Genomic DNA, 12,728 nt, shown 5'->3' with positions numbered 1-12,728 from the left:
TGTTTAATCTGGGTTATCTGCCATTAGCTCTGATGCTGCCTGGCTAAATATTGACATTTACTGGATGTCACTCTTTTGGCACAAACACACACAGACATAACGCGACATACGAACGGTTCTGACTCTGCAGAGGTCACACGTTTGCTTTTCACACTCACGGTAGACCAGCGAACGTGGACACGGACAAAATGTTTAAAGCTTCTCTCCTAATGTTTACTTTCTTTTTTCTAATGGCTCGACCAAAATGTGACGGTTCTCATGTCCAGAGTCAGTTAATCTGTTTCTCAGGGGAAACGAAACTGCAGTTGTTTGTTTTAATATCAAAGATTGGTACAGTGCAGCATTTCCATCATTACTTTATTGCGTTTAAAGCCTCAAATATAATTCATGTTATCATGAATGAGGAAATTTAAAGAAATAGATCCAACTGTAATTTATATATACATGATTTAATGTTGGGGATGTGTTCTACAGTGACTGGGAATAAAATATAATGCAAAATGACTTAAAATTAAAATATGTGCATCTTCTCCCTCAGTCGGTGCGGCTACAGCAAAGCAAAGCAGGATCCTGAAGAGGAGAAGATGCACTTCCACAATGGTCACAGTAAGTCTGTGTGTGTGCGCGTGTGTGTGCGCGTGTGTGTGTGTGCGCGTGTGCGCGTGTGCGTGTGTGTGTGTGTGTGTTGCTTGTACAGTAGAGGGTTCACCCAGCGGCCATGTCTGTATGAGTTTGTTCATCCCGCGCTGCAGCCGCGTGCGTCACTGCTGCACTTGAAAATGTTTGGAGGTGAGAGTTATTCTCTGAGTGACGGCGACACAGACCTGGTCCACGGTGGCCGTGTTGCAGGAGGACACGCGACGTTCAGAGTCATCTCGATGTTTAGGGCCACAGCGTTTCCATCTGAGCCGGCGTTGAATCCAACATTGATTTGGGTTTTAGTGCTGGTGCTAGCATGTGTGGCAGACTGTCCCACTGTTAATGATCACTGCTAATTACTTAACCATGCACAAAAGCAGGGACTGTAACTACATCTTCTGTTTGAAATAAAAGCGATGAATCATATTTTGTTCTGTAGATGCAGTTTGGGTGGGCTTCACGTGTTACAGTATGAGCAGGTACTCAAACATAGCAGCTTCTGTCATATTTTGCGGCAGTAATTGCGTCGCTAACACCTATTATGCCATAATTGACTACACCGCCACACGTGCTAATGTGCTAAGTGACATTTAATTGCTAACTATGCCATGCGTGTGTCTGTGCAGTCAAATTCCCAGGGGTGCGCACCTACATCGACCCTCTCACCTACGAAGACCCCAACCAGGCCGTGCACGAGTTTGCACAGGAGATTGATGTGTCGTTCATCTCCATAGAGAGGATTATTGGAGCCGGTGAGTCTCATTCTTATTCTGAGCATTACTTTGGGGATGAATGGCTCACGGAGGGCGTTGTTCAGTCTCATCCACTGAAGTGAACCTCTTCAGTAATGAAAGCTCATAAACTCTTCTAATCCAGTAGTTTAATATCAAAAATAAATTCTTAAATGGTTCTCAGTATGCGGTGAGGGCTGTTATAAAGCTACAGTAGATTATTATAATAGTCATAGTGGAAACACGCAACATGTCGAGAGTGAGTGTCTTGTTCAGACCCACTTAGATGTGTTGTAAGGAGGAACTGGGGTCAAACCACCAACTGAACCACAGACAGTTTAACTGTGTACTTATTACTGTTACCACCACGGTGGCTCATATTATTACAGCTTCATGGTTACACACTTACGCTGAAGGAAAAAGGCAGCTCACACAGCAGCAACTGTTCACGTTCAGCTGACAAACGTACAGTGTTGCTTCACAGCATTTGTTGGACCCCAAAGCTCCTTTCAGTTGTTCAGCACAGAGACGTCAGGGGCCTTTGGGGAAAATGCCTCGTTTGGGTTCTAGCTACTGTAAACGAGCGCTGAATACAGAGCGAATAACTGTTACAGTAGGTTTAACAGGAACACTGTGACCAAAATGCAAAATGTACGGTTGTACATGATGATAGTCCCTCTCAGGTAAAGCTGTGATTAATATTAGAGATCACTGAGCAGCTCTTCTGTAAAAGCTTAAATGTTAGGACACATTTAAGCGGTTCCTCCTCCGTTTGGTCCTAGGGGAGTTTGGGGAGGTGTGCAGCGGACCTCTGAGGCTCCCGGGCAAGAGAGAAATGCAGGTGGCCATTAAGACCTTGAAAGCAGGCTACACCGAGCAGCAGAGACGCGACTTCCTGTGGGAGGCATCGATCATGGGCCAGTTTAACCACCCAAACATCATCCGTCTGGAGGGCGTGGTGACCAAAAGTGAGTCTGAATCATATCGTTGTGGAGCTTTGTTTAGGAACCTGATCCTGATTCTGGCAGATTCTGATCAGGTTTCATTCACCTTGATTCAGTGCTTAGTAGGAGAACCTATACTATACCTTTTTTTTCTCATTCATGTTTTATTGTATTTGACTTCTCAGGCAAACCAGTGATGATTATCACTGAATACATGGAGAACGGATCACTGGACACGTTCCTTAAGGTAGGACGGGAGGAGGAAAATGATTTAAAAGGGGTGAGAGGTTAGTCATAAAGAGGATAATGGGGAGTAAAGGATGTTACAGATGGAGGGAGACGAAGGCAGCGAAGCCGTCTAAAGGTAAATGAAATGTGTGAGCTGCATATTGGGCTTTAGTCAAAGGAACAAGAGGCAGCTCCCAGACATATGATCCAGGAGTGGTTGTGAAGAGCCACTCCTCACTGAAATGCCAAAGGGAGAGAACAATTACTGCAGGTAATGGAGGTGGGAAGCATTTAATCTTGCGGAAGGAAAATGCATTATGGGATCGGTTTGTAACTGAGATACAGTTGGCAAAGAGGATGAGGTTATGTCTTCATGGGCTATTAATATTCCACTCCAAGAGTTTGTCTGTAGTAGATGTTAGGAGGAACAACTGGCAAAGGTAGAATCAAATATTCAAGGAGTGTCTGTGAAGGTGCCAGTCGGACCCGACCAGCACTTTGGCAGGAACTGTGAAAGAGGTTCGGGGCTGGAATCCTGTCTGCACAGTCGACCGTTTGGTCCAAGTGAGAAGTGAGAACGTGGACGATAATGAAGAAGCGAACGTCTGAATTAAAGCGATCCCTCTCAAAGCGCTCCACTGTATTCACCGGGTACAATGGCGCCATTGGCAGTTGGCAGACAGGTCCAAGTTCTGCTTAAAAAGGGGTAAATCGCCTGCAGCAGATGGTTAATGGAGAGATGAATGAGGCGCTGCCAGGTCATGTGATCCAGCGTAATGTTACGATGGCGTATTATGGGTGAGAACATGTAACAAGGTGAGCACAGTCAGCTGGAGGTGTGTGTTTCTGGAAGGTAATGTGATGATGATGTCACCCACTAAAGTGGAGGCTGAGACTAACCGGGGGACACGGCTGCGGTCAAAGCTGCTGACTCGGCGTCCCCTGCGCCGTGGGGAGGGGGGGACAGGGCGGCAGGGGACCCCGTGAAGTAATTACATGGATGGCTGGCGTTAATGACAGCCAGAGGAGAACCAGGGCCGAGACCAGACAATGACAATGCCGTCGGAGGCTCGAAACGCACGTCTTTGACCTAACGTCCCGTTTTGTGCGTGAGGGCGACGTTCTGCTGTGGATGGAAAGAGCTGAGGTGGAAAACGTGTAAAGGATGAGTTATGGGTGGTCGTACGCTTGGATCGGACGCTTGACATTTATGACAGGATCGCATTAGCATCTGGTCTGATGATTTAATAAACTCAGAGCAGCAGTGAGATCAGAAGTCGCTTGATTCATACGTGGGGCTAATGACGGGTGGAGGAGGGGACGGTTATTGATGAGCTCTCTCTCTTCTTCTCTGCAGAAGAACGACGGCCAGTTCACTGTGATCCAGCTGGTGGGAATGCAGCGTGGCATCGCGTCCGGCATGAGGTAGCGGCCGCAAGGAAGCTCTGTGGTGAATATGGTCCAGTGGACCCGTGTGACCCTCCTGTCTGTGTGATGAACGCAGGTACCTGTCTGACATGGGATACGTCCACCGTGACCTGGCGGCTCGGAACATCCTGGTCAACAGCAACCTCGTGTGTAAAGTCTCCGACTTCGGCCTGTCGCGAGTCCTGGAGGACGACCCGGAGGCCGCGTACACCACGCGGGTGAGGCTTGTTTCAGGGCTCTTCTCGTTTTCTTATCTTCAGCAGCAAAGCGGCGGCGACGGCAGCAAAATTGCTTCGTAATTTGAGGCCGATTTTCCGCTGATTCAAACAACGGGCTTCGGGTCAAACAGGAAGGTCTGTCGTCCAACCGCACGCGCTGCCACGGCAGATTTCAAATGGAGCTCCGCGTCCCGGGCTGAGTGGCACCCCGTCGGCCGCGAGACGCGCCGCTTCCTGCGGGAGGAGGCCAATTAGTGCTCGTCTCAGTGTCCGCAACAGTCAATTAGCGCCGCGCCGCGCTGCCGCGGCGCCGAGCGATCTGTCAGTCACCTCTCGCTCCCTCGCTCTCCGCCGCTGTCTAGCTCGCCCATCCTGGCGGAGCAGCGAGAAAAGCATAATTCACACCCTTCACATAATCAGACCCTGAGACATCCTGCTGCTGTGTTCATCAATACTACATCAAGCTAATTTCGCTACTCATCAGCTGAAAACACATTTTCCTCTGGAACTCAGCAGTCGCCCCGCGAACTTTTCTATCTTTGCAATGAAAGCGCGATAATGAAGCTGAGCAAAAGACACGGAGGAATCTCGGGGCCCCCAACAGTTAGCGCGGGGAATGGCTAAAAGAAAGTGAAACTTTTTAACGTGAATGTGTTTCTAAATTGGTTTCCATTAGTGTAATTGTGGGTTGGACCACATGTGGGAGAAGTGTCTCAATTAGGCTCCGTTCTTGGTTTCTGTCTGTGTAGTGGAATATATAAATGTTAAATGAGTGCAGCTGTATCTATACGCTGGAAGGTCATTTGTACAAGAGATGGTTCTGATGTAAAAAATCAGCACAACAGAGGGGGGATGGATTTAACCTTGAGGGAGGAACCCGTATTACTGAACAGCATGTGGCTAAATGTTCCTGTATTATGTGACAGGGAGGCAAGATTCCCATTCGCTGGACGGCTCCGGAGGCGATCGCGTACAGGAAGTTCACGTCCGCCAGCGACGTGTGGAGTTACGGGATAGTGATGTGGGAGGTGATGTCGTACGGAGAGAGGCCGTACTGGGAGATGTCCAATCAAGACGTAAGTTTTAATGGGGAAAGTGTTGATGTGTAAACCTGAGCCCAAACACTCTCTTTGATACTTAACCTGAATTAATAAGTATTATAGTTTAAACTTTTTATAGGGTTGCTAATTGTAGTATTTTGAAACAGGCAATATATTTTTTATCACATCTGTCTTTTAATTTCATATTCATGCGTCAAATCTTCACAAACATTTTAAAGCTGTTGATGAACTGTCTAAAAATACTGAACATGCACTCGTTAGCGTCTAACACCTGATCCGATAAATCAGTGGCTGTGAAGGTGGTAGCAAGCTACCCTGACTCAGCCAACGCCCCGACGACCTACGTGTTCACCAGAGAGGAAGTAAGTGAGGGAGACGTGGAGTCGCTGGTGGCTCCGCCCACAGAGATGCGTCATCACGTCACGCGCTGATGAATCGGAACGCGGCGTCTGATCCCGACACCCACACGCGCGCAGGCGACGTGCACGCGCAGCCCTGCAGTGACCCCTTCATCCCCTACTTCAGGCCCCTCCTCCTCCTCCTGGTTATTAGGACGTCTGTCTCTGGGAAGTCTGGAGAGCAGCAGAGAGCAGGATGAGAGGAGAGGAGACGCCGTTTGATGTTTAATTGAAAGCGTTATGCTGGATTTTCTCTGATCTGCTCAGCAGGAAAGTGCCGGCTCTCGCCCTCTCTTCGCTTCCTCTCCTCCTCCTCCTCTGCGTTGTCTCTCGCCCATGTCCACGCTGTCTCGGCTGCGTGCAGCGTCTCCCTCCCGACGCCGCCTCTCTTACGGTTTGGCACCAGCGCTTTCATGCGTGCAGGCGTGTTGGAGCGCTGTCGCATGTGTCTTCCGTGTGAATTTGACACGAGGAAAGACTGTCGCGAACCCAACAAATCAAATCCCTCCAGTGTCTTACATTAGCACAACTAGGCTGTTTTCCACTGCAGGCGCCGCCGCGGAGACGAGCTTTATTCATTATTAATGCAGCTCAGCCTATTTATGCTGCGTGGTTTCACTTTTTAACGTGATGAACCAAGCGATAACATCAACAATATGAGGCCGTTCATTGACCTTTGCGTGTTGGCCAGATAAAGAGCAGGAGGCACTGCTTTAACGTCAAAGGATTTGGAAGATGTGTCACACGCCAGTCGTTTCCTGCTCCGCGTTTCAATGTATTCTGCACAGTCACACGTCAGTGGCCCTATTAAAATACGCACAGACAGCAAACTGTCAGCTTCGCTCCAAAGTAGCTAAAACGGATCGCCCCCTTGGAGCATTAAAGGGCGACTCCGCCTCCTGTGGTTTGGGTTTGGGAGGGTGTGAACACAGCAGTGATAACAGTGAACTTTTCTCCCACTTCTCTGTAGCGAAGCACCTCCCAAAGTGCCACAGATGCTGTTTTCCACGTGTCTCCCTTCATGTGCCTGCGTGTTTAAGCGCCCGTCTTGCCCGTGTGCAGGTGATCAAGGCGGTGGAGGAGAGCTACAGGTTGCCAGGTCCCATGGACTGCCCCGAGGCTCTGTACCACCTGATGATGGACTGCTGGCAGCGCGAACGCAGCAGCCGCCCCAAGTTCGACGAGATCGTCTGTCTGTTGGACAAATTCATCCGCAACCCGAGCTCATTGAAGAAGCTGGTGAACTCGTCACACAGGTGCGGCGTCACACTACAGAAGCCCACTGGGCTCATTATTAATCAGATCAGATGCGATGCTTCACTCACTGCTTCCACAACATGTTTAATCTGCACAGACATGGTCTCTGACTCCTGGAAAAAAAATGAAAGAGGCTTGATTTTCTTGAAGCTATGGATAATTGCATTCAGTGGGATGTCCTCTGATTATCGAAACATTTGAACATTCAATTAGGATTTCCCCACCACGAATGCATTGCATTAGTGTATAATGGCATGAAACGGCTATAAGCGCTCTGGAGCAGACATTTAGTCAGACGGCCTCATTCTCTTTCTTGGCGGAGATAATGAAACGATGTGAGGTCTTTTGTTCTCTGGCTTCCACCTACCCGCACGCACAGGTGCACGCGGGAGCACGCTTAATAAATCAATGCCGTATCTGACAGGCCATGCAAAAATATATGACAGCGAGTCCGATTAAGGGGAAACCAACAGGGCCGGTCCTTGTTCCGCATGACACTGATTCTAGCTGTGGCGTGGAGAATATTGTTAGCGAGCAGCTTGATGGCGTGGAGAGCCTCGTTTGTTAGTGGAAAGAGTGAGCTGAATGACAAAGAGTGTTGAGTGGGCTGCTTTTTCAGCTTTGTGTGATGGTGCATAACTACTATTATGAAGCCTCACTGGAGCTCCGCAACAAGCTGCAAAATGCCCCTGTGCATTCATGGTACATGTAATGGTCCAAAGCGGACTGCCGCTGGTGCAGGTCTTTAATTTGCCCTGATTGTGGTCTCGTCGTGGCGTCTGCATTTGCCAGGGTGTCCAACCTGCTGGTGGAACACGCCAGCGTGGAAGGAGACGGCAGCACTCGCAGCCAGACGGTAGGAGAGTGGCTGGACTCCATCAAAATGGGCCGCTACACTGAGCTCTTCATGGAGGGCGGCTACTCCTCACTGGAAACGGTGGCTCAGATGACGTCAGAGTAAGGCTCATGCAAACACATACAGCCACTGCATCTCCAAGACTTCAAGACACTGTAGCAGCATGAAATCTGTGTGAACACCCCGCCCCGCAGCCCTCAGCCCCCTCCTCAGTGGCGCCATACATTGAATTCTGTGCTAGATGACTGCTTGACCAATGCTTGTGTGCTGTCTTTCAGAGATTTGAGGAGAGTAGGGGTGAACCTGGCTGGACATCAGAAAAAAATCATCACTAGCATTCAGGAGATGAGAGTCCATATGAACAGCACCAGCTCCACTGTAAAAATCTGACGCATATGTACCGACGCACACACGCAGACACACACACCCTCACAAATATTTACATGCACACAGTATGTGGACCTAGTATGTGACGAAAAGACTCGTTTATGCTGTTGGACCTAGAGCGGCTTAGCACTTTCTATGGACACGGAAACCTGGCGTTTGTGGATCTGAACTGGAGAACGATGTGTGATGTCACTGGGGATGTGTGAGGCGCAGCCCCGCATCCGAGCGAGTGCTGCCATCACCTGCGAGGACGACGGCGTTGAGACGACGAAATGAACTGGAACGCATCAAACTCGAGTGAAGAGTTTTCATTTCTTTTTCTTTTTTTTCCTCCCCTTCCATTTGTACGAATCTGGGAGATTGTGATGTCGCTGTTTGCCGTTCGGCTTCTTCTCAGAACACACATGAAACACTGACTGCAGATCTGGCTCCGAGCGAGAGACGCTCTCCGGCTGCAGCACAAACACGGGGAAACGCTTCGTGCGGCAGATTTGTACCTTTTTTCAGCCTGTCTCAGGTGTATTGGCTTTTTCTATATCAATTGCGTGTGGAAAGTGAAGTTCCGTCAGCGTGAGTCCATGACGCAGACAAATCTCAGGCAGGATCAACTAAAATGAGCAGATTCGACTATTGCTTTGCCAACTCATATTCATAAATGGCTTCTTCCAAATCAATGCAAGGAAACATTACATAACGCCACGTTAATTGAAATAAAGTGGCTAAAATCTAATAATGCATCTTAAGTGTCAATGCTGTAAGGTTTGTTTGGCTGAATGTATAACACCACACAGAAGCCAATGCTGTCACATAAGCAATGATTGTGGCATTAGTGTCTTTCTAGTCCTTGAATCCAGCTACTGAATGAAGCTGCAGATTGTACACTGACCTTCAGCTGCTGAGGATTTTTGCTCTGGAAAACCTTTTGATCGGCTCCTATAGAAAACACGACCACTCCTACTGGATACTTTGTATTTTGTGGAACTTTTACTTTGTGAAGAACCTTTATTCCACTTCCAGCCATCATCCATCATCTCACGTCGGTCAGACAGCGTCTCTTGGAGTGTTTACAAGGATTCACCTGGAACCTCATCTCAGACTCCAATCAACCGCTTTCCGGTTGGGACTCTGATGAAGCTTATTCCAGATTCTAACAGCAACTTCAGACACACACATTTTCAGTAGGATTCAGTGGAGCATCCTCTGTGAAGCTCAATAGCGGAACCTCCACCCGTAGTCTCATGGAAACAATCAAACAGAGTCTAGTGGGGGGTGGTGGGCTTTACTGATCCTCTAATGAAAGCTTGACTCACATTCTGATGGAACATACTACTAGAATTCCAACGCAGCCTTCACTCAGCAGTGCACTCTGATCTTCATGGAGCCTTCACGCGCCACCAACAACCTTCAGGTACCGCAGGAAACCCTCAGCAGTCTGCTCATCTCACCACGCTGCAGAGTCTCTGTCCCCCACGCTCGCCACACCACAGTAAACCTCACTCCAACAGGACTGATGGACACGAGGAGTAACATGGATCAACTTGATAATCATTTATTTATTTATACTTGTTAAAAAAGTGAGCAACAATAATGTAGACGGTTTGTGTTTCATCGTTTTACTCTTAGACTACTGAGCAGCTCTGCCTACTTGTCTGTCATGTATATAATGTATTATATATTCCAAGCAGGGAGCATTGTTTTTTCTGTCTGCCATCATGTGGACAAGTCGATATTGATCAAGCATCTCCAAGTAGTGCACATTAGTAATTAGTCAGAAAATTCAAAATCAGCTTTCCTGCTCAATGAGCCGTTGTCGGGTGGGGGCCACCAGCACATCTGTCTCCACCTAAGTGGGCCCAACGTGCAACCATCTGACATTTATGTTATGTTGCCAGGGATCGTGATTTATTTTGGGTTCTGGTGCAGAGATATTTTCAATGAGACAGCAATAAATGTCTCTAAAAGCAGGAGAGGACTCTTGGGGATTGATATGTGCTGCATGCTCTGATTCAAAGGTAACCACTGATGTCAATGCCCGAGCCCTCGGTGTGGTACGTTCTGCACGGCTGCTCGGTGCTTGGTTACAGGAGCCCAACTCTTCCCCAACGCAGTCGCCGGAAGCAGGAGCTGCGTTTGGACAGTAGATATATTTATCCTCTTTGCAGATGACATGCTAATATTTTTCTTCATTATACAGAGTGTACTGCCGGTGCTGTGGCGTAAAACTAGACATAAGATGAGATTGTAAAGCTACTTTTGTATGAGGTGGACTCACCTGTTTGAAAAGGGAGAAGAATGTAGAGGAGTGGCCGCTTCACTTTTTACAGAACGTGTTTCTTTTCTAAACACTCCCTCCGAGTTCCTCTGGCACCAACTGCTGTTCAATATCAAGATCATGAACGGAGCTTTTTATGAGGAAGGTCACAGCTTCTGCTCTAAATGGGTTTGTGCTTTTAAAAGACGCAATGTTCTACCAAAGTGAAAGTTTGATCAGAGAATAAACATCTGCACAGCCTCTTCAGTCTGTTTGAGTCTCTGGAGACGTAGCTGTAGCTTACACACTTTATTAGTAATATAGAATTTTCCTGTTTTAATGCAAGGGATGAGCATCACATCTGTGAATTTATTCAGTTTCTTTAGCCACAGTTCTTTTTTTTCATCTTGAGAAATGCAACCAATGTTTTAGCACTGAATTATTGATGTGCAGACTATTGTGGCTGTGCAGATGTTTAATTTAGTGGGCGAGTGCATCAAATATAACATGTATATGGGGTGTTCAGTAAGGCATGTACAGTGTGTACAAAGAGCCGGGTGCATGTTTTCACATTTCCTTTCCAAATTTCTTATTTCTTGTTTTGACATCCACCCTGTTTAGCTTAACGTGCGACTTACAACCTATGCGCGGGGCGTGAAATTTGGTGAATAGCACATTCTTATAAGTGCCTCTCATATTTTGAGCACCATTATTTCCTCCCCTTTCAAAAGGCTATGCCCCTGTGCTCCAACGTCCTACAGTGTATTTATTTTATGCCAACAGTATCTATAGGCAATAAGAAGAATGTCAGACAATGTGTATGTTGGAACTAATTTAATTTGCACTTTATGAGAAATCCATTGCCCGGCTGTTTAACAAAAATGTGTATAGATGACTGACCTTAAATGTCAATGACAACAGTTAATACAGTAATTGTTATAATTGCTGCATTTACTAAAGCAGATTATATCACTTCATATTCTCAATGCTTCCCGTGGTGTAAAATCTGACAGTTAATCACATTTATCTATATAGAGCACAACAATACACCTTCAAAACAGAAGCACAGGGTTTGACAGAAAACAGTGATTTTGTTTTGTACGAAAGGTCGATGGCACTAGACCTGATGTCCACAAACTTCAAGGCATTTTGTCTCCGAGCTTCAGTGAGACTTGAGTTAACGCTCCCAAGTACAAAGTGCTGGAAACATTAATTTGCTGTGATTGCAAACAACAATAACTATACAGTTTAGTTGATGTCCCTTCTAATTGAAACGCTTTATTCTCAGCACTTTTGCAATAGCATGGTTTTGTCCTCGTTGCATCTTATGGAGCAGTTCTCATTTTGCAGGAGAAAAGAAACCGACACAAAAGCACAGAGAACCAGCAGAGATTCCTAATGTGTTTCTGCTCTACTGTCAGCTGGACGGCCATCAACTACACTGAAGTGATTATGCAGGAGCCAACTTTGCAGTGTAAAGTCAAGTAGCGAAACAGATTTGGTGTCACATCTGAACCAGCACATTAGTTGCTTGAAATAGAGAAGGTTAATCTTGTTTTTCCACGTCAATAAACATAGATTTCACAGCGAGTTCTTTTAATTATATGACGAGGTTTGTTGGAATTGGGTCAACAATCAAATCGCTACAGTTGGTTTGACTGTGTCCTGTACAAAAGCAATACTAATGAAATTAATAGCAAAAAAATCATTTGCATAAATGAGCACATGGGGAAACAATAAAAGGTTGCACTGACATGAAGCAGGGGAGTGGACCGGGTCAAACTGGGCCGTGGTTCTGGACATTTAACCCTTCGGTTTAATGCAGATGTTTGGATCATCATTCTTCTTGGTGGAAGTTGACCCGCCCGCGCTCAGCCAGCGTTTTTGCCAGTTAAGCTTTCGACTCTATCTAATAGCCATGGCCTGGCCCACACGTACACCACTGTACAAGTAACTTCTCAGGAAGTGGAAAATGGCGACGTCACACATTCGGTCTGAGGAAAGAACGTGCAGCTTTGTCTCAGACGTCGAAACACAAAGGTTGAGGTTTTTCCAGGTCATGTTGTCAGTAACCCACACAGACGGTTTAAAAGACTAAGCAACTGTTTAGTGATTCATTGAAAGCACAGTAACTCTACTTAGCTATTGATGTGCTATTGGTTTGTCTTTCGGACTGTCATGTATTATGTTTGTGTTGATGTTTTTGTAGTGTGTTATCAAATTCTATATTTTTGTAATAAAACTTTGATGGAACTCACCTTGTGGTCTGATTTTCGTGGTTTGGGTCGAGTACAGAGTCTAATGGCTCAGTTTGAGGACATTTTCTGTCT

The 12,728-nt window shown here is 46.8% G+C and overlaps 1 protein-coding gene across 1 annotated transcript in view; it reads left to right on the top strand.

Moving 5' to 3' along the window:
- The window catches only part of LOC114866641 (ephrin type-A receptor 5), a 37,552-nt gene extending 24,897 nt beyond the window's left edge, over window positions 1-12,655 (top strand). The window contains exons 10-19 of the mRNA XM_029168649.3: window positions 539-606; window positions 1,266-1,391; window positions 2,153-2,338; window positions 2,500-2,561; window positions 3,900-3,967; window positions 4,047-4,188; window positions 5,115-5,264; window positions 6,710-6,903; window positions 7,697-7,861; window positions 8,039-12,655. Coding sequence (XP_029024482.1) covers window positions 539-606; window positions 1,266-1,391; window positions 2,153-2,338; window positions 2,500-2,561; window positions 3,900-3,967; window positions 4,047-4,188; window positions 5,115-5,264; window positions 6,710-6,903; window positions 7,697-7,861; window positions 8,039-8,150 — 1,273 coding nt within the window. The 3' untranslated portion in view covers window positions 8,151-12,655. The remainder of the gene's footprint in view (window positions 1-538; window positions 607-1,265; window positions 1,392-2,152; window positions 2,339-2,499; window positions 2,562-3,899; window positions 3,968-4,046; window positions 4,189-5,114; window positions 5,265-6,709; window positions 6,904-7,696; window positions 7,862-8,038) is intronic.
- The last annotated feature ends 73 nt before the right edge of the window (window positions 12,656-12,728 follow it).

Source organism: Betta splendens, chromosome 12 (genome assembly GCF_900634795.4).
Source record: "Betta splendens chromosome 12, fBetSpl5.4, whole genome shotgun sequence".
NCBI classification, from domain to species: Eukaryota; Metazoa; Chordata; class Actinopteri; order Anabantiformes; family Osphronemidae; genus Betta; species Betta splendens.
Note: the sequence above shows the minus strand (reverse complement) of the source record. Positions and strands in the feature narration are given on the sequence as shown.